At 41.8% G+C, this 22667-nt stretch overlaps 2 protein-coding genes across 3 annotated transcripts in view; one reads left to right on the forward strand and one right to left on the reverse strand.

The window, feature by feature from the left end:
• The first annotated feature begins 5109 nt into the window (after positions 1-5109).
• The window catches only part of LOC134663615 (long-chain fatty acid transport protein 4-like), a 36741-nt gene continuing 19183 nt past the window's right edge, over positions 5110-22667 (forward strand). For both annotated transcript variants that reach the window (XR_010098156.1, XM_063520033.1), the window contains exon 1: positions 5110-5242. The gene's annotated coding sequence lies outside the window, so the exon portion shown is untranslated. The remainder of the gene's footprint in view (positions 5243-22667) is intronic.
• Positions 13936-19803, reverse strand: LOC134663485 (uncharacterized). The gene has a single exon (XM_063519855.1). The coding sequence runs from the start codon at positions 19801-19803 to the stop codon at positions 13936-13938; it is 5868 nt and encodes a 1955-aa protein (XP_063375925.1).

Here is a 22667-nt window from a genome sequence, read left to right on the forward strand (position 1 = left end):
TAATACCTACCTATGATAAATTGATAATAACGAATTATTCACATTGTTTTATGTTCTGCTTAGCAATGCACGCACGAGAACTTTCCAAAGTTGCGAAGCTTTCCACATGAGAAATTCTCGGTAACTTTTGAGAATGTTCTCGAGAACGAGAATTTATTTATTTATCGTAGTTTATACCATGAATATTCACGATAGTTTAGGTGTAGTCCTTACCCCCAGAAAATTCCGACTTTTGGTCGTCCGCTTACGGTCAGAATAATGTATGACGGCCCGACCAAACGGTCAGACTTAGGTGGGGGGTGCTCGACCAAATGTCATAGAGGGACCCTGGCAGTTTTTGACGCCGCCATTTTTTTTCAATATGGCCGACTTTTTTTTCAAACTTTTTTAATTTTGTCCTAGCACGCTGAAATTTTGGTCACGGAATCTCGGGGTCCCCTAGATACTTATGAAAAATTTTTTTTTTGAAAAATGCTACAATTGCGGGAAAACTGGCCACTTTTATTTTGTATGGCAACTTTTAAACGGTGCGTGATAGGTGGGGGGTGCTCGACCAAATGTCATAGAGGGCCCCGAGACAAATCAATCTGCGTTAAAAAAATCAAAATGGCCGACTTTTTTTTTAATGTTTTTCAAGTTGGTCCGAGCGCGCTGAGATTTGGCATGGCGGGAGATAGAGGCCTCTAGATACTAATGAAACAAAAAAAAATTTGGAAAATATTGTCGAAAGTCGAAATGTTCTCTGATATACAGTGAGAATTTAAGCAACTTATTGGTAAATTTATCACATCAACAAAATAGCTAACTGTAATAGACAATAATATATCCATAATAACATTTAGTTTTAAGTTATGCCTATTTAAACTTTATGTCAAGTATATTCTCTTGTTTAAACAATAATTTCCATGTTGCAGGAATGTTCTGAGAACATTCTCGAGAACGTTTCCGCTTTTTGGGAATGTTCTGCAATTTGTACATTGCTAGTTCTGCTGTCATTGGCACCCTATGAATGTTTTTACAGCTTTTGTCTCGGGGTACGGACAGTTATGTGGAAATGAGACCTTTGACATAGATTCAATAGTTAAATGGTCACACGATAATGGCATTATATTGAATTCTGATAAGACAAAACTACTCATTATACAATCACCTTATATATGCACCGTAGAAACTCCTTTGCCTATGTATACCCACAGTTTTACTTGTTTCCACGATAAATTAAAAGCTTGTCATTGCAAACCTATAGAAAAAGTTGATTGTGTAACATATCTGGGAGTCAAAATAGATACCGCATTCTCTTGGCAACAACATATAGACCATATCTGTAGTAAATTAAGAATTCTCTTAGGTAGATTTTATCACTTAAGCTATAAAGTACCTAATAACATACTGAAATGTTTATATTTTGCAATAGTGGAATCTGTATTGAGCTATGCACTTCATTGCTATGGTCTTACTTTTAAATCATACATAGATAAATTAGAAGCACTACAAATTAGATTCCTAAAACTACTCGTAAATAAGAAAACCAGAAACAGCTGTAAAAACGATTATTATAAACTATTCAAAATTTGCAAAATACTACCAGTTAGTTTAAAGCACAAATTCCTTCTAGCAGTTAACAACCATGGCAATGAAGAGCACAACTCAATACTAATAGAACATAAGCATAAAACAAGGGCAGTAACTGCGCGAAAATTTGAAGTCCCCCGGGTTAGCAACTATTTTGGTGATAGAACTCTTAGGAAAAGAGTTCCGTATCTCCTGAATAGTCTACCCGAGAACATTCGGCATGAGCCAAATAAAAATAAATTTAAAAGTGCCCTAAAACTGTACCTATTGCAAACACTTAAGTGACAGTTGCACATGTGCAAGTGCCACTAAGTGTTTAGATTTAATAATAATTTAAAATTAGTACTCACTTAAATACATGTGTATGTAGATACTCTTACCTGCAGGCAAACTGTAAATACAGTTTTGCAGGGACCTGTTCAATTATATGTTCTGTACTGTGTGTTAATAATAATAAATAAATAAAAAAAAAAACCTTCCAGGACCTGTACTGTACGTTATATTTAAACAGAGAAATAAGAATGACACTACAACAATCCTTACTACTTGCTACTATGCTTATAAATGACTAAACTATTAATATGTGAACAAGATTGATGAATCTATCATCACGTCACCAGATGCTATTATTTCTTGCCGCGCATCGCGTCAGAGAGAGTTTCATATAGGTAGGTCATATCATGTTAGCCATCAGCGACGTTTAAATAGCGGCTTTCTATAGTTCGTTTTTTTTAGCATTAGAAAGAACTTGCAAGAAGGTAAGCGATTTTGGCATGTCTTTTAATTTAAAAACGCTTTTTAAAAATCAAAGACTATTACTTCTGAAAGCAGGAGAATATAAATGATCGTATTAGATTCATAATTGTTACGTATTTGCCGTAACTTATTTTTAAAATGTGTTTTTCAATTAAAAGACACATCAAGATTGTTTACCTAATTTCTAATGCTAAAAAAAACGAAGTATAGTCGCAGAATGCTTTTGCCTTTTTTCTCGACGGCAACAGCCCACTTCGCGTCAATGGAGAGAACCACCTGTGTCTTTGTCCCAAGAGGGACAACAGACAGATTTTAACAATAATTACCGACAACAGAGGCGTTCTGGCGGCGTAGCACGGTCGCGTTTTTATCCCTTATCACCATGCCTGTCACGTTCTAACAGGTATGTTAGTGCGAAAGGGACGCGCATAGTGATAGTCGATAAAAATGGAACCGTGCTGCGCCCGCAGATCATCATATATATATCTTATCGTCTCCAACAAAAAGAAGCGTAGGCACTAGATAGGCAGATGAGCATATATATACAAGGAACCTGCCAGTTCTTTTAATTCTTACCGGTTTCTGCATCGGCTTTTTCCATAGGTACAGTTGGTTCTGATTGTTGTTAGGCGTAGGTATAAGATATACCTTCTTGAATTGTACATAGGTATTTTCTAATGATTTCTAATGTAAGTATATCAAGCTTTTATATTTCTGTGGTGTTAAAAAGCGAGTTCAACCTGGGCGGCGATAAAAAAGCGAGTCCTCGAGAAACAGTATTTCCCTTGATAAATATACTTATTTGAATAATGCGCATATGTAACTTAAGTATCATGTTAAGATCATGATTTATGATCCTGAAGATCTGCAGTACCTACCTAACGATGTTAAGTGCACGTAACTATGTTGCTGATTGTTGAATGGTACGGTTCATTCGTTTGGCATTGCATACGTAACATCCAACATGTGACAATGGATTGTTATGTTTTGGAATTCGTAAATATCCAAAGTTATTGTAAACGAGTGTTGAGATGGACGCGTTGGTAGGGTCTAGTGTAAAAATATGGGTGCACAAATCATCTCAAAAATATGTCCCAAGTCCTTACGTCAGCGAATTAGGAACTATAGGACATATTTTTGAGTAAGTTATCTACACCCATATTTTTACACTTGACTGTACGTTTGTTCACAAAATCCCATAGTTTAGTAAGTAAAACTAGTAAAAATACGTAGGTACTTTCGCATTATAATATAGAAGCGTACCTATATACCTACTTAACTTCAAGATCTTGCTATCTGTATCCAATCAGGTAGACGTCCCACACTGAGAAAAAAATCGTTTAAAACAATTGAAATCGCATTTACGTTTAATGCTTTATTTTATTATCGAACCAAGCAGTAAACTCAGTAAAGATTACTGTTCGTAAGTTACGTACTACGTAGGTACATTAGTGGAAATTGAATTATTATCAAATTATTATAGCAGTTAATCTTAATGAAATCACTAATGTGTGCTCGATCGATAGATCATAATTTTTTCAGTGCATGAAACAGGCCAACTTTGCCCTGGAGGGTAGGTGAACATTTTATAATGTGTATAACCCTAATATTATATCCTCCAGGGAAAATGTGGCTAGTTTCATGGTACAGTGGAAACTGGATAAGTGGAATCGCAAGGGACCGGCTGTTTAGTTCCGCTTATCCAGGTTTTCCATTTATCCAGTTTTCCACTTAACCAGGTTCAAATAAAACATTTTCTCACTTACAGAGGCTCTCGCTAACAGAGGTTGTGGATGCTAGTAATGTCGCTTATAGAGGTCACGTATAGTATGGTCAAATAAAAGATCAAGACTTAAATAATCATCTTACATTAAATATGTATATATGTATGTATTAACGAAAAATAGGTATTGTAATCCTGACTTTTAAAAATGCAATACTGCAAATAATCCACAGTACTCATATACAATTTTCAAAATTTCAAAAGCAAAATCACTCCTAATATTTATTTATGCGAGAGAAACCAGTATGAACAGTAAATCAATGTCACATTTTACCACATTTCTTTCAATATCGAGAATATTGTCGAACACATTTTTGTCTACGTTTGTGATCGATTATGAACGATGTGTGATCTCATACAAAATACGTAGTTAAAACACTAACCATAATGTTAACGAAACAAATTACCCTCCTTGTGACGGTTTATTAAAAATACAAATTTTATAACGCCGAGCTATTCCACTCATAGAGGTTTCGGAGACGGCTGCTTCAAGTTACAGAGGTGAATTTAAGAAATTTTCTAAAAAATGGATTCCGCTTATAGAGGTCTCAAAATTCCACTTATAGAGGTAATTCGTTGCCAAGGGACTGGAACCGAGAACTTGGGTCCACTTAAAGAGGTTTTCCACTAAACCAGGTTCCACTTATCCAGTTTCCACTGTATTTGTTTTTATGTAACGATGCGCTACGCTCAAACCTGGCCGCGTAGCCAACCTGCCAATCGCTAACACTCCGTAGCGATCGAATCGAAACGCAACTATCACTGTCGCACTTATGAGGAAGAGTGATAGAGAGAAACAAAGCGTTTCGTTGTAGAAGCGATAGCGATTGTCACCTTGGCTAGGCCGGCGGATCTACGCTAGTACGCTACCGCCAGCAATCTGTGCAACAGTATTTCACGGGCATTATCAGACAATCGGCACCCCACCGGGTCCGCGTTTCCGCCGCGCATCACAAGCACGCGGGCCGCTCCAAACGCCGGGCGCGCACACCGTCGTACATTCCGTGCAACGCGCGATCAACCGGGCCGTTCCGACGGATGTTACGCGACTGTGGACTTTGATTGCCCTTTGAAATTTTATAACGATTTCTAAACGTGATTTGGAAGATTTTTCAGATATTGGAAAAATTGGTAAGTTTATGAGTTTGAAAATTTTTGATGTTATGTCGGTAGGTACTTACTTCAAAGTGTTGCCTAGGTACACATTCCAAATAATTAAATTACAAACTATATTTTATTTATTAAAAAATATTACATAATATATTTTACAAAGCTAGTACGATAGCGACCATCAAAATACTTAGGTAAGTATCGAAATAAAGTTTACCTACAAATTAACATGTTTAAAAAAATACAGTTACTCTTAAATAGTCAGAGATGAAGGATGAAGAACTTAGTAGGTACTCGTTCCTTTTCAAGAACTTGGTGAAAATTAAATAGCATCGTTATGACTAGGTATTATTTTTATCACAAACATTGTGCATTAAATTTGTCAGGTATTATATATGCTTATTATTTGTATCTCTTTTTTAATTTCATTTTTACTATAGTTTTTATATCTTTTTTATTCACTTTTATAATAGGTGTACATATATCTAATTAATTAATTATTTTTATAATCATTCTGCTAGAATCGTCCTTATTGCAGATGACGGACTCTTCTCTGATGGAGAGCCACATTTTTCTGGTTTTTTTTTAATTTGACTGATAATAAGAAAATTGGAAGGTTTAAGTTTAAAATCCACAAAATGTTATACTAGTTATATGGTGTTAATTTAATAGTACCTATATGAATTAATTAAAGCAATCTTAAAATACCTCAAGTTGTACTCAAACTAATGGTGTCGATGGTGAGACGAGTCGAACTGAGCCGTCACGACGTTATATTTTGTTAGTGGGTTGCTTAAGCAAGGTTACCCAATAATGAATTGCATCAACATTTGCTGGGTCTCTTTATTTGTAGAGAGTAGGCCTCTAAATAGTGGATAAGATATTTTGCAAAACGCGAAAAGCGTATTGAATACCAGAAGTAAATAAAAATATTGTTATATGTACCTACTAATTAATGTATAGTGTTCCGTGCAAAACTTTGTTCACGAAACACTTATTTATAGAAAATGTGTGTGCAATTTGATGTGCCCCATAGGATTACATATGATACTTATACATACCATTAGAAGTATTAGAACAAATAGGTTCCAAACAAAAATTATTTTCAGAAAATATTTTAATTTGTTTTTATTTTGAGTTGACAAATACATATATTTCCGTTTATAACTTAATACATAATTGGGCATATTAGGCGATAATCATAGTTCGTCATAAAGTCGGGTAGGAGTAGGAGGGTCATTTAACTTTTAAGTAAGGTCAATGTGGCGAAGTCCGGCATACTTTTTTTTTTTACTTTGGAGTGATCTAGTTCCGTTAATTATTCACCTATGTTACTACTTGTAATCGCATACGATGAAGAATTTAATAATTAATAGTTTATCCTTAGTGACAGATCATTTCAAGCACAAATTAAGCAAAAACAATGTCATTTTTTAAAATTCGGCGATTAGACGGACTTCCCGTGCAGTTTAAGGGAAGTCCGTCTAGTTATTATATCAGCCAATCTATGGGTGCGTATATGTTCGTAGTCAAATTCCTAAAAAGAACGGATCAAGACGATGAAAAGTGTACTTTAAACTTGTTAATATACGGTTCAGATTCGAAATAAACACCATTTTTCTAAAACAAAGGCAAGTCCGGCATACACTACAAAAATGGGGTGGTAAACCTTTTTTGCCAAATAATTAAACATAATTATTTTTTTGATTTCCGAAATAAAAGATCAATAGTGATTTTAAAATGGATTTTAATCGTTTCTTTTAATTTACTGAGATCAAAATTTAATAAAGTAACATCATGCGCAAAGTCAGGAGGATTTTTTGATAACTTATCAAATCGTTATAATATTAAAGTCGCAAAAACAGTTAGTAATCTCTGATTTAACGAAAGTCCGGCATATGACGGACTTGCCTTGAACATAATAGACGGACTTTCCAACTTAGTCAAATTTTAATATGATAAATTGTGGAACGTATAATTACAAAACTAAGCTAATTTCTGGTATTTTAAAAATAGAATAAAGACAGCTGGTTCTTATGCTACCTACGTAGTTACTTTCTGATGCACAATCTTTTCAACAACTATTTAAAAAAAAATTTTTTCGAACCGCTGTCGCACTATGACTTCGAGTTCAAAACACGAAATGACTTGTTGAGGCGGATTGCTCTGAAGTTGGTTGTCACAGCGCCATCTGTTTTACAGTGACGGAACTAGCGCGAAAAACTGGTTAATCGATTGGACTCCAAAGTCGCATACGCCTTCAAATTCAAAAGTTATAACGTGTTGACGGACTTGCCTTGTAGACGGACTTACCCACATTGACCTTACATTTTGCATTGGCACTTTTTGGCAGGTAAGATAAAAACAAGAAGCATAAAACAGTGGCCGTAATAGTTATTTATATGTATAAATTACCATCAAATAGGTAATAATTAATAAAACCTAGAATCTAGGTAACAATTTTTAATTCTAGCATAATATTACATTAGCAGTACAGTCAATTGTCAAAATATTGATGCTCAAAAATATGTCCCACATCCAATACGGCGAAATGGTAGGTACATACTTACTCATAATAGTACCCTTTCAATCGACTATGGTACGAGTAACAAAGAAAGAGATTGAAGATAACGTATTTATGATTTAATTTTTAACAGGTCGACTTTCTGTAATAAATAAATAAATTCATTCATTAATTTAATATTCTAACACCCTCAGCTAACACCTGAATAATGAATATTAAAACAGTAGTGAAACACAAAAATGGACAAATAGTATTACATAGTATATGCATGTAGGTACAGTCGCCATCAGATATATTGTGAGCGCCTTAGCTGCTCCGATGTATCTGATGGCGACTGTACTAACTTAATTCGTAGATTCGTACTACCTAACCAATCACAGATGAGAAATACTCAGATGATTGATGATGACGAGAGTGAATTAATGACAGTCTATCATGCACTTTAGTACTCGTACCTATCTGTATACATATAAAACAACAATCTCGTACACTTTTCCAATATCTTCACAAATCTAAGTCCGCATTGAATTTATCGACAGGTAGGTGATCAATTCATCAAGCAATCTTATCATTAACTTATAATCCTTAAAAATATATTTAATTAACCTCTTATTACTTATCATAAAATGTGTATAATTATAGTAAAAGGTTACGTTATATGGTAGAATTGTAGGCGAGGCGATAGAAAAGAAACAATTTAACACGCGTACTTAAAATATGCTTATTTTTAAATGACGGGTACGTAGTACATATATAAATCTATATTTCTATAATTGCTATGTGTATAAAAAGTAAGTACTTATGATACCATTGGTTGACTGGTAGAGAATGCCTTAAGGCGTGCTTTTTCCGTAGGAGCTAAGCGAACCAGTTTTTTTAATCCATTAGAAATATAAGAAACAATGTTTTAAAATTGTGAAAAAAATATATCTTATACTTAAGGATCTGGCAGATACGTTTTGGATCTCAAAAACATGATTAGATAAACTTTGCTCGATAGAAAAAAATTCCAAAGTTACGCCTTTTTTTAACAATAAATCAAAACCAGAGCTACAATACAAACTTTTTTGACTTGTTTTTTACATAAATGTATAGGTAATAAGATAATCTAGATGTTTTGGATCACTTTGTCTCGGTAACATCATTAAAATAATTTCTATGTTTCAATACCTACTAAATCCGCAAGCGCCATCACTCGCGAACGCACTTACGCCCTCTTCAGTCGCGCGGCAGCGCTTGTAGAGGACGGACCTGCGTCAGTGTGTTCCGCGCGGTCACGTGATTTTACCATTTACAAACAATGGGAAAAAAGCATATGAAACGTAAGAAAAAGTCACTAAGTGCTATAAAAACACACTTTCTGATAACAGAAGCATCTAATACTTTACGAGGTGTTTGAAAGCGCCTAGCTTTACTACATCAACAGTTAAAATATTTCAGTATTTTCACTAGGTCAGCAACCAATTTCAATGTAGGTAAATAATATTATATTCCTAGATAATATAATTGTGAGTATGTAAGTATGATATATTTACAGTATTTCACCTTTACTGATATACCTACGTCAGATCTGCAAAATGATTATATTCCTTCGTGCTCTTTGACTCCTTTGAAAATCAGAAATTATTTATTTGGATTGACACAGTATAGGGATGTATAGTGTTACGCTTTTAGTATGAGGGTGCCGAAGGCGCCCGGCTTTGGATCGCATGCAACGTGCCAGGCCCGTCAAGCGTGCAAATTCATCATCATAATCATAAATTTATATAAATATAAAATTTTTCTTTAATGTATTGTTTTCGGGATGTATTCAAGCGATTTGCTGAAATTTATTGAATAGTATTCTTTATTTAGGTATGCCTCGATACTCAAAAACCGAATACCATTTGTCATATAAAAAAATTACTCTCTCTACTCAACCGGTGTTTTACAATGTAGTATACAAACTCTTCGATTATGTTTGCGTTTTCTTATCAGGTTGTCGTATTTAAGAGTAAAATGCTTATCTCTCACCCCGATTGATTAAGGTTCTACCTACCTACCTACCTACCTTACCTACCTACCTACCTACCTACCTACCTACCTACCTACCTACCTACCTACCTACCTACCTACCTACCTACCTACCTACCTACCTACCTACCTACCTACCTACCTTACCTACCTACCTTACCTACCTACCTACCTACCTACCTACCTACCTACCTACCTACCTACCTACCTACCTACCTACCTACCTACCTACCTACCTACCTACCTACCTACCTACCTACCTACCTACCTACCTACCTACCTTACCTACCTACCTACCTACCTACCTACCTACCTTACCTACCTACCTACCTACCTACCTACCTTACCTACCTACCTACCTACCTACCTACCTACCTACCTACCTTACCTTACCTACCTACCTACCTACCTACCTACCTACCTACCTACCTATACCTTACCTTTATATGAACAATACCTTACCTTAATTGACCGTCACCTTAAAAATGTTTATTTCCTTTCGGTACTTTAATTCTACTACGCTGCCATTAAATTAAAACGTTGTTACCGATCACTAAATATTAAGTGCACATGGCTCTGTAAAAATAATAATTCTAAATATAATGATCAGAAACACGTAATGAAAAAAATACATACATATACAATAAAAACTATAAAAACGTGACCCTTGCACGGTATGGTTAAAATACTGCCATCATAAGATCCTTATACTGTGACCCGTTTGCTATCGCCGCCGCGCACAGCGCGCGCTCACGAGCTCGTCGAGCGGGTCGGGACGCGCGGGCGGGGCTTCACGGTTTGCCGCGCACCTCACCCCCTCAGATTCGTTGATGAGTCGAATCATATCGCCTTAAGGCATTAAGTCCGCCATTTGTACCTTCATGTATTGTGCAATAAAGATTAAAATAAATAAATAGATACCTAATTCATAAATGTTTTGTCACTGGCTTGTGTAATTTGACGTGCCTAGCTAAAATAATTGGAGGTATTTTGCCGGTCCTTCCAAACAAGTACTTATTGGCTAAATACATCCATAGCCACATATGACCCCTTGTACAACTATTATATGGCTGTTGGAATAATATAATAAATGTTATCTATGTCACGACATGTGATGCCATCTATTTAGGTTCTATCACCTCACACTTCCCTGCTAAGGAAACTCAGATGATAAGGAGGCAGAGGATGAGGAGGAAGAGGGTGAAGAGGATACTCAGGTGATAGAACTTAAAGCGTTCACTGTCAGGGGGCGTGGCCTAGGAACAAACTTGTATAACGGTGGACGCACATATGCGTCGGGGACAGTGAATGTGTTAAATCGAGGAAGACTAATGTGGTCTGGATTCTATTCATTAGTTTAGTCGTTGCACAAAAGATTGTTCAAGAGTATGACCGATCCGATACACAATACTATGCGCCGTGCGATTGTTAGGAAATAACACTGTGTTTGTAAAACAATGGTAAGCCATATTATCGCATGGAAAATAAACAACCTATCGCATTGGCTATTTGAGTTGAGGCTCGATATTTATATTATAAAAAATAATAGTTTCTTTATTCACGTGAGCACAGAATAAATAATAGACGTGAGTTGACTTGATAGGTACTTAATATCAAAAATTTTGATATTTTTAAACGCAAACATTAATTAAACCACGTTTCGTTATTGTTTTCTGGCTGAAAACATTGCTGTATATGGGTAGGTTATTTGTCTAAATAATCGTGTTGCACCTCTTTTCTTTACTGTAAAAAGGAGATACAGGACCATTATTTGTAAAAGTCGGCATCGCCATAAAGTTAATGCCATTCTTAATATTATAAAAAGGTCATTTGACTAATTAGGTACATAGCCAACATCCGCATACACGAAAAATACTTAAAATGATAATTTTGCATACAATATTTATCTGCTTCATTGAAGGTCTTAACGAATCTGCATCGTGAAACGATTTTTTTTTAATAATTGATGGTCATATATAGGCAAAACAGCGGTGCCCTGAGCCTGACCCCTCTTCTAGTAGGTATCTCCACTAGAATAAAAAAAAACTATAATAGTGGGCGAAATCAGTCAGCGATGAATGAAAGAGAGCTACAATATTTTTAACCGTCTTCAAAAAACATGTTAGGCGCGTTTCACAGAACAGGGGGCCGATTTTTGAATTTCGATCGCTCGATTTCGTCACTCGAAATTCGGTGGAAAAACGGCGAAATGCTAATTTTTGAAATACGAGCGATCGAAATTTGGAATCTAGTGGTATCAATTGACCACTCGATTTCAGTTCTATTAGTAGAATTCAAACGCCTAGTAGTGGAGATCAAATTTCAAAAATCGGCCCTCAGAACTGTATTTACTCAATAATTACTTACAAGTATGAAAGTATATTATTCTTCTTTATTTCATTTTCAAACTCATATTAGTTTTCTTACTTTCTAATAGGTATTTTATTTTTCAACGAATTTCAAGTCCCTACTCAAATTTTACCAGTTACTTACTAAATTGCAACCCCCTTTTAACCCTCTTACGAGAAGAATTTTTAGAAACGCTGAATTTACTTTTCTTGCTTTGTAATATAGTGCCTTAATTCTTACGAAGTTTCAAGTGTCGCACTCAAAAAAATATTTCATCCCCATACAAACTTTCGACCCCCTTTTCACCCTCTTAGAAGATGAATTAAAAAAAAAACGCTGTAATTAGTACTTATATTTTCACGAAGTTTCAAATTCCTAGCCTAAAAAAATTGAACCCCATACAAATTTCAACCCCCTTTTTAACCGCCTTAGGGATTCAATTTCTCAAAATCGCTATCGAATTTCTCAAATAATTTCATCTGTCTAGCTTTTGTGGTTTCGGTTCTGTTGATGAATCAGTCAGTCAGGACATACCTACGCATTTATATATTATATAGATTATGTATCTGATCGTAACTAGGTGTACCTAGATAAAGTGTCCTAATTCGCTAGAAGTCGATATACTTATTGCTTTATAACTGCTATCCTCATTTGAATAAAAATTTCCATCTTATTCGAATACTTACTGGAATCAATTAGTATTATACCTACTACCTTTTTCCTTGAATGGCAGTATTTCTAACACAAAAGTCCCCAAAACGTCACTGACAGAGCCAAAGAATGGTGAATGAATTCTTCGAATGGAACTAAACAAGTTGTTTTTTTGACTGACTTGAGTTCGGTATACCTACCTACTCGGTACCTCTTTGGGCAGTAGAGGGGTAGGACTGTGTAGGGGTATGGTAGCCTGGGGAAAATCCAGGACCCTATAGCTTCCGCATCACACTTGCTGGTTGATGGGTAAACATGTCGAATATGTGTGGAGTAGGGGTACCTACGGCCAGATAGGCAAGAACTTGGCTGCTAACTAAAAAAGCATTAGTATTACCTAAACACTCTAAACAGTAATCACCATACGTCGGACTCCAGCGGGCATTTTCGTGGCATGTCAGAATGATAGGTAAGGTTCGCAAATCAATCAATTCACTTTCGAGTATTTGTACTTAGTATTTGGTACCTAGTATTTATAATGTGTGTGAGTGTTAGGCCCTATCTTCGTGTGTCGCAGCGGGGGTGCGCAGGGGAGGGGAGAGAGTGGACTGTAGAATTCTCATAGGTAGCAGAGGATGGAATGAAACACGCAGCTGGCTTATTCAGATGCAGGAGGGTCGAGGTTGGAGAGGTTCCTTTTTCTTCTTTTAGTTGTTTCCTGGTCGGCTGCTGGCTCTAGACTGACGCGGAGCGGGGCGATGTACCGGCTTTTATAACCACCTATTTTATGCGCCTCGTCCCCCGCTCCCCGCGGGGCGCGCATGCGCGGATCGTGAGAGATTGGCGCATGCGCGCAGGTTACCTATCTACCTATCTCTTTCTAATTGGGGAACCTCTCTTTCCTCGGCCCTCTGGCACTTATTTATTTATTTTATAAATACATTTTATTAAACTTACAAGTCTTATAAGCTATCCTACCTAATCTATTCTTATTAGGCCCTAGCCTATCTTAGTAAACTTATTGGAAAGGCGCAAAGTGTGTGTCGTCCTCGGCGACCCACACTTTGCCCCCCTCGTTAAGCAGAGCTACGTAATGAAAAGACAATAGGGTAATATTTTATTATTCACAAATTAGGATCTTAATCTAAATTATCTCTTAATGAATTTACTTATCTAATTACATTTGATGACTGGGACGCGCGTCGTGTACATTTCTCCCGCCGTCGCTTCGCGAACCTACTGGTAGCACGACGATCTTCTTGGTCGGCCTCCTCAGCACGTGTCCCTTGCTCGTAGAGACGTCCACGACTCGAACCACGCCATCCTTGCCTGGGTACGTCTGCGTCACTATCCCACGCGGCCATGTGTTGCGGGGGAGGTTGGAGTCGCAGATGATCACGACGTCTCCGACGGCCGGGGCGACTCCTTCGTCGTAGGGCTCCCGCCGGTGTTGGAGTAGCGGCGCGTACTCGCGGACCCAGCGCTGCCAGAAGGTGTCGGCGAGCTGCTGGGCGCGCTTCCAGTGTTGTCGCGCGTTGGTGTCGCTCTCCTCGAAGGTGCCGGGTGCAGGTGAGTAGCAGTCCGGCCCTAACAGGATCATGTTCGGGGTCAGGGCCGGCGGGTCCTCTGGGTTCACGGCCACGTAGGTCAGCGGTCTTGAGTTGACGGTCGCTTCCGCCTCCGCCAGTAGGGTCTGTAGGGTCTCGTCGCTCGGGTACTTCTCGTGCAGCGTAGCCTTCATCGCTTCCTTGACGGTGCGCACCATACGTTCCCACACGCCCGCCATGAATGGGGCGGCGGGGGGGAGAAAGCGCCAGTTGATGCGGCGTGCGTGGGCGGCGTCTCTCATCGCTTCCGCCAGCTCTCGGTGGGCACCTCTGAAGGCGGTGCCATTGTCGCTCCACAGCTCTGTAGGGCACCCGCGCCGAGCAATAAAGCGGCGCAGTGCGTTGATGGCGGAGTCGGTGCTAAGCGAGACGACCATCTCCAGGTGTACGGCCCTCGACGTCATACAGGTGAACAGCGCGACGTACCTCTTCTCTCTATGGCGGCCCACTGTGACTTCTTGCGGCCCGTAGTAGTCTAGGCCTGTGTAGGTGAAGGGCCTAACGTGGTGTGCTAGGCGCGCCGCTGGCAGGTCACCCGTAGATGGCGCCGCGGGCTTCGCACGACGCAGTCGACACCGTGGACACTGGGCGATCACTTGCTTCACTGTCGGCCTTATCTTCACTATGTGCACGCGCTGTCGTAGATCGTTGACCACTATTTCGGTGCCGCCGTGATGTAACTGTTCGTGGACGTGTGAAACATATAACTTTGTATAGTGGTGTTTCCCGTGTAGCACTATAGGTCGCACTGTCTCTTCTTGTAAGTCGCCGGCCGCTATTCTGCCCCGTAGACGTATAATGTTGTCTTCGTCCATATATACGCTCAGCTTGGCTAGTCGGTCGTCCTTGTCTGGCGCGCGGCCGCTCGCTATGCGCCCTCTCTCTTTCTCGTAGCTATCTTCTTGTGAGGCGCGTATTAACAGCTTCTCGGCGGCACTTAGGTATTTGGCTTCTAACACTAAGTACTTCTTCTCCTCTGGCGGCGGTGTGGCGGCGATCTTGGCTGGCACGCGTGTGTGAGTGGCGCGCTTATTCCAGGCTCCGTCTTGTGACTCGTTTGCGCGCGTTCGTTTGCGCCTGGCCGCCGCGACAAGTTGTGTCGCGGGCCGGGCGGGTTCACGGGGTCGAGGGCGCACGAGGTCGATGAACTGTAGCACGCGCGCGGTCGCTCGTAGTAGTCGCGTCCACTTGGAGAAGCGCTCGAACTTAGGTATAGCTGCGTGCTTATCTAGGGGCACGGCAGCTATCGCGGCGCACGTCTCCTTTTCTTCACCGGTCACGGGAACTTCGACTTTATTCTCACGGGGCCAAGTCGATTCTTCATTGTACAGGAACGACGGGCCTACGAACCATCTGTGGCTCGTATCGAAGTCAGCTGGGGTGGCGCGGGTCGCGTCGTCGGCTACGTTGTGTGCTGTCGGTACCCATCTCCACTCGTTTTTCTTAGTGTGATCTTCTATCTCGGCGAGTCTGTGGGCCACGAACGTCTTGAATGTGCGAGGCTCGGCGCGTATCCATGCTAGCGCCGTGCGAGAGTCGCTCCAGTATGTTTTTGAAGCGATCTCGAAGTCGTGCTCTTCTATCACTGTTCTTGCTAGCCGTACGCCTAGGACGGCCGCTTGTAGCTCCAGTCTAGGTATGGAGATAGGCTTCCTCGGTGTGACGCGGCTCTTGGCGGCGGCTAGGGCTATTTTCACTGACCCGTCGGCCCTCGTCATCCTCCAGTATACGGCGGCCGCATATGCTTCTTCACTAGCGTCGACGAAGGTGTGCAGGTCGCGTACGGTGGCAGGCGTCGCGTCGTAGCATCTAGGTATTTTTAGGGTACCTAGATCTCGCAGTTGTTGTAGCCACTCGCTCCAGCGCTCGCGCAGCTCTTCTGGTATAGCTTCGTCCCAGCCTGTGTTGTGTTGCCACGTGTCTTGCATTATTCGTTTGGCCGGCGTCGTGATAGGTGAAATTAGGCCGAGCGGGTCGAATATTGACATGATGATGCTTAGGGCCTCTCTCTTCGTCGGTGGCCGGAGATCATTGATCACTTCGGGCTGAGCTCTTCTTGTGTTGAGGCGAAACCGGATGCTATCTTCGTTCGTGTCCCACAGCAGGCCGAGTGTTTTTTCTATCTCGCTCCCGCCGATAGGGACTGTGTTTCCCTCTCGCTCTTCGCTGCCGACGACGTCTCTTATTGCTTCATATTCGTTTGTAGCCCACCCACGCAGTTGAAACTTGGCTTGTTTGTGCACATGATCGACGTCTCTTGCTACTTGTCTCGCCTCTTCTATTGTGTTGAAGCTCTGGAGATAGTCGTCCATGTAGTGGTTGCGCTCTATCGCTCGCGCAGCCTCCGGATACTGTGTCGCGTGTTCTCGTGCGTTTCTATTTTTGATGTATAGAGCGGTGCACGGCGATGACGACGCGCCGAATATGACTGAAGTCATGCGGTATTCTTCTGGTTCCCCCTCGCGGCGGTCGCCCCTCCACAGGAAGCGGAGCGCGTCCCGGTCCTCTTCGCGTATCTTGATCTGCATAAACATCTCTTTCAGATCAGCTGAGACTGCGATGCCGTGTTGACGAAACTTCATGATGACGCCGGGCAGCGATTGCAGTAAGTCTGGGCCCGTATGTAGCATGTCGTTGAGGCTGCGGCCGTGTGAGGTGGCCGCAGCATCATGGACCAGTCTTATCTTCGGCTTCTCTGGGTTGCAGACGGCGAAGTGAGGTAGGTACCACGTCCTTCCGCTAGGTGGCGTGGTCGCGCGCTCGGCGTAACTTGAGGTAAGTAGGTTGTTGACGCGTTCGTTGTATTGTTGTTTCAGGTTGGCGTCTCGATCCAGCTTCCTCTCGAGCGTGTGTAGCCGCTTCAGTGCGTCGTTGCGATTGTTAGGTATTGTTTCTTCTTGATTGCGCCACAGTAGCCCCGTTTCGAACCTGCCGTCGGGTAAGCGGCGGCTCTTCTCCTCTAGTATGCGAAGCGCTTGTTGCTCGGGATCGCTGCTCGGTCGCCTCGGCTCGATCGCTAGGGACTCGAGAGCGAAATATTTCTTCATTGTTTCTTCTATGTCTTCAGTTGACTTGGCCCGCGTGAGGTGCGCACAGCAGTACGCGATCGGCTCCGCTCTAGTGGTGCGACAGCCGTGGAGTACCCATCCTAGTAGGGTTCTTGAAGCGACGAGTTGATCGCGCCGTCCTCTTCTTATTTCTCGCGACACGATTAGCTCCCAGTTGTCTTGACCGATGAGTATTTGTGGGGTTGCGCCGCGGTAAGTTAACTTGTGCTTGAGTCCTCTGAGATGTGTGCAGCCTTCTATCTCGCTCACACCTATGGATTGTGTGGTGAAGCCCAGACTGCCGACGGTATGCGCGTTTGATATGCGCTGCTCCTGCCCGCCGTACTTGTTGCGTATGTAAACCTCGACCCTCCTGCTCTGATTGTGTTCCATCTCTTTTCCTCCTACTCCCTGCACCCACATTGGTTCGGTGGGGCCGTCGAGCCCGAGTGTGTCCGCCAGCGCTGAGTCGATAATTGTCACGGTGCTGCCTTCGTCGAGTAGAGCGAATGTGTCTGCTTCCGCCCGCGGGCCGCGTAGTGTGACTGGTACTATCTTCAGGTAGGCGCGTCTTGTACGTGCTGTCGCGCAGGCGATCTGGTTCACTGCCGAGGCCACGACTTCTTCAGGTTTGTGTGGTGGGGGTGGCTCGGCAGCGGCTGCAGCGGCGGCCGCGGGTGACGACTTCTCGTGGTGTAGTAGGCGATGATGTCTCATGGGGCAGCCTTGCTGGCCGCAAGGCTTCGCTCGGCAGGCGAAGCGTCGATGTTTGCTGACGAGGCACCGGTAGCAGATATTGTTTTTCTTGGCCACCTCCCAGCGCTCGTTCGTGTCGATCTTCATAAATTGCGGGCACGACGGCAGTTGATGCGTAGCGTGTTCACATAGCGGGCACGCTGGCTTCTCTTCTTTTGGCTTCTTATTCGTCTCGACCGCGGCGGCGTACGTTCGCTCGGGCTTCTTTCTTGCGCTTCTTACTTCTTTATTTTCCGTCGTATTCTCAGGCGGAGCGTAAGGTGTGCACTTGTCGGCTTCATTGTTCAAAAAGTCGGCAACTTTCTTGAGCTCGGGCGTCTCTTCTCTCGTAGCTGCGTAGTCGTACCATTTGTTGCGAATTATCGGCGATAATTTGTCGACTATCGACCGCAGTAGCTCCGGGTTGTAGAGGTACTGCGGTTTCTTCAATATTTCGATAGTCGTCACAGTGTTCGCGATCCGGCTGGCGAATATGCACAGATCGCGCGGGTTGTCGGTGAGGCGCGGCAGTCCCTTAATCTTCTCCAGTTCGTTGATGAGTAGAGCGTCTGGTCTTCCGTATCTTCTTTCTAGTGCTCGGATGACGTCCTCGGGATGTGGCTGGCTGATTAGGAGGGCGCTGACGGCCTCCGCGGCGACACCTTTCAGACTTCTTCTTATACGGGCGACGTTTTCACTTGCAGAGAAACTGGGCGCGGACTCGTTGTACGCGGCCTTAAATTGTAGCCACTCGGTGCACAGGCCACTAAAGGTCGGCAAGTCGGGTATGTACTTCTTGTAGGACTTGCTGGCTTGAATGGCTTCTGTGAGGGCGGCGGTTAGCGACGACACGTCCATCGCACGAGTGTCTTCGTATGTATCCGGCCGCGCGCGTCGTCTAGTAGTGCGCGCGGCGGGCTCTTGCGTTTCTTCTATATGGACGGCCTCTTCTATCTCTGTCGCTTGTTGTGGTCGGCGATTGAACCAGTCGGCGATGCGCTGCGGCGCGAGGTCCTCTTCCTCTTCTTCAGACTCCTCTCTTGATGACACCAGTTCTATTCTTTCTTGACGTATTCTTGCTAGTTTGGCTTCTGCTTGTACACGCTTCACCTCTAGCTCGGCCAACCTCTCCTTGGCCTCCAACTCCGCGAGGAGTCTCTTGCTGGAGGCCTTAGATCGGTGTGACCGAGCGGGTTTCGCTGGTTGTCTCGGTGGTGGCATCAATTGGGTGGGGTTGCGTTCGACGATCGTGTTGGCTAGGCTGGCCGCAGGCGTTGCTTTGATGCCCGACGTGTCGGCGGGGTGGACGGCGTTGCTCGGCCCGGGTTGATTTTCTGGTCTGGGACGCGTCTTCTTGATGGCGCCCGTACCCGACGATGCAACTGTGTCCAGCGTCTCCGCTGAACCCAACGTAGCGCCGGTGCCCGACGTAGTGCCGGTGCCCGACGTAGTGCCGGTGCCCGACGTAGTGCCGGTGCCCGACGTAGTGCCGGTGCCTGACGTGGTGCCGGTGCCTGACGTAGTGTCGGTGGCGCCGGTGCCCGATGTCGTGCCTGTAGCGCCGGTGCCCGATGTCGTGCCTGTTTCCCCGGAGCCCGGAGATTTTTCTGACGATTCTTCATCTTCTTTGCTGTGGTTGTTTCTTGTTTTCGCCATCTTGCTGTCTTCTTGCTTCAGAGATCCGGCTCGAAGGACCAAACAATGTGAGTGTTAGGCCCTATCTTCGTGTGTCGCAGCGGGGGTGCGCAGGGGAGGGGAGAGAGTGGACTGTAGAATTCTCATAGGTAGCAGAGGATGGAATGAAACACGCAGCTGGCTTATTCAGATGCAGGAGGGTCGAGGTTGGAGAGGTTCCTTTTTCTTCTTTTAGTTGTTTCCTGGTCGGCTGCTGGCTCTAGACTGACGCGGAGCGGGGCGATGTACCGGCTTTTATAACCACCTATTTTATGCGCCTCGTCCCCCGCTCCCCGCGGGGCGCGCATGCGCGGATCGTGAGAGATTGGCGCATGCGCGCAGGTTACCTATCTACCTATCTCTTTCTAATTGGGGAACCTCTCTTTCCTCGGCCCTCTGGCACTTATTTATTTATTTTATAAATACATTTTATTAAACTTACAAGTCTTATAAGCTATCCTACCTAATCTATTCTTATTAGGCCCTAGCCTATCTTAGTAAACTTATTGGAAAGGCGCAAAGTGTGTGTCGTCCTCGGCGACCCACACTTTGCCCCCCTCGTTAAGCAGAGCTACGTAATGAAAAGACAATAGGGTAATATTTTATTATTCACAAATTAGGATCTTAATCTAAATTATCTCTTAATGAATTTACTTATCTAATTACATTTGATGACTGGGACGCGCGTCGTGTACAATGTGAAATTCCAAATATCATAGCAACTAACTGCGTTATTTGTAAACGTACTTGAACTACACATAAGTCAAAATGGCGAAAAAGTTCGTTTGGCTTTATCCGTCACTCAGACAATAGGCATGTTGACATGAATCGCAAATATATAACATGTTATGTTTTTACCATAGCAGGGAATATTAGAATGCTGAAAATCATATTGTGTAAGTGTAAATATGCGTAATTAATTAATTAAAAATAGTCAAAAGTATTTAAAATAATGCCCAGTATCACGTGACTGCAAACGCCAATCGGAGCGCGTGACGTCATGACATGAGAAACACCACAGACTAGTCGTCAAACCTGACCGTAATCCATAGGACACCGCCAAAGAGTTTGGATGTTCAAACAGTGTATGTATTTTTTATTTCGACAATAGACATTTATTACGTACAAAAAATATTATGACATGATATAAAATATATATTTATTAGTTATTAAATAAATAAAATGTTATATAATACGATATTTCACCAAAATCTTTTTAATAATTTGGCTGAATGGAACTATCATTGCCATGTTGGCTGTCGGAAACAAAAAATAAATAAATTAAAAAGTTATATCTGCGCCACTATATTTGCACTCACAATTTTAGTTGTATCATAATAATTCATCTTAAATTGTAACTGTAAGTATTTTTGTGTGAAATTAGTTATTGTGATTCATTTTTGAAATGGTTTTATCATCGCTGAACGTAATATGTATACATATAGTTCGCAAGTAACAATATCATTCAAGTCAAAATTCGTAACTGCAACGTAAGTATCATGTAACAAATATATTTTTTTATACTCTAGGGTCTTGATTGTTGTTCTTTTACAGATAGGCACTGCATAAGACATGTAAAACTTGTTATTCATTATTTTAGCTTATATATTTACGTAATACTGATCTTTTAGAAAGAGAGATAAATTAAATACTACAGCTTTTGTTCTACGCTAGGACTGACATTTTGGCAGCAGTTTGTTTATTTATCTGTTCGTGACGTCACGTGACAGCTTAGAGCGTTTAGGCTCAAACTTTAAACACTAAACTAATTAAGCTCTATTTAGTATTTAAAATTAATGAATAAAAATTTTAAATATATTTTTTTGTAATAATTACGTGTATGAAATACAAAAATAAAAACAGCTATAAAATGAATACAGTTCTAAAAACTTGTCAACATGCCTATTGCAGCTGTGAGAAAGGAACAAAACAAATGAGTTAACTGGGCATGTCAAGTTCTATGAACACGGCTATGTTACAAATAAGGTACATTATGATACTCGTAAGTTAAGATTTTTTTGTTAACCTTACCTTGCCCTCAAACTGCCCCCTATAGTCCGACGTATGGTAATCACCTTTTCTTTTATAGGTAGTAGCTAGGTATGCCTTGGTAAACGTCAGCTAACTTAATTATACCTTACCAGAAGTAAAAACAGCTGCACACAATGTAAATACATTAACCGCACTTCGGTGCGTAGTTAATTACAAAAAGTTTGTACCTACCCGTGCGGAAAAGTGCATCAGATACGATATCGTAAAACTGCTGATAGATATGAAAGGCTCTAAGATCTACGAACGATATTCCCAATGGTATGTGGAGCGTGTTTTATAATCTTCTAAATCCAAACCAAGCGTAGCCATCAGTACTATCTCTTAACAGAGAGTTTAATTTACATAACATTGTCTCGGCTGTCATAACTTGACGTTGTGATCGGAAACAACTGTAAGTAATCAAATTAGTATTATTTTATAAGCACGAAACTCTCGTGCCCTGCGCTCAGAACTCAGTAGAGTAACAGCAACAACCAAGTTTCACTACTGACCTCGGAACGGCTTCCCCGGGTAATGACTCGTATTACCTCAAATTATCATGCACCCACTTCGCAAATTGCCGTGTAGTGCGTGCACCGCGACGGACGTAACTTCAGTTTACGAAACACGACACGTACAGTCGCCATCAGATACATCCGACCGGCCAAGGGGTTCACAATATCTGAACACGCACTCTAACACCTTGACAATAGAGGCGTGCTCAGATATTTGTGAGCACCTTGACCGCTCCGATATATCTGATGGTGACTGTACCTATTTCCATCGCTAATTGTTGACTGAAGTTGTTTAGGTTC

Source organism: Cydia fagiglandana, chromosome 4, assembly GCF_963556715.1.
Source record: "Cydia fagiglandana chromosome 4, ilCydFagi1.1, whole genome shotgun sequence".
NCBI lineage: Eukaryota > Metazoa > Arthropoda > Insecta > Lepidoptera > Tortricidae > Cydia > Cydia fagiglandana.

What these genes read in the sequence shown, in the direction of transcription:
- LOC134663485 (XM_063519855.1), bottom strand. Translation starts at nt 19,803, where the DNA reads ATGGCGAAAACAAGAAACAACCACAGCAAAGAAGATGAAGAATCGTCA.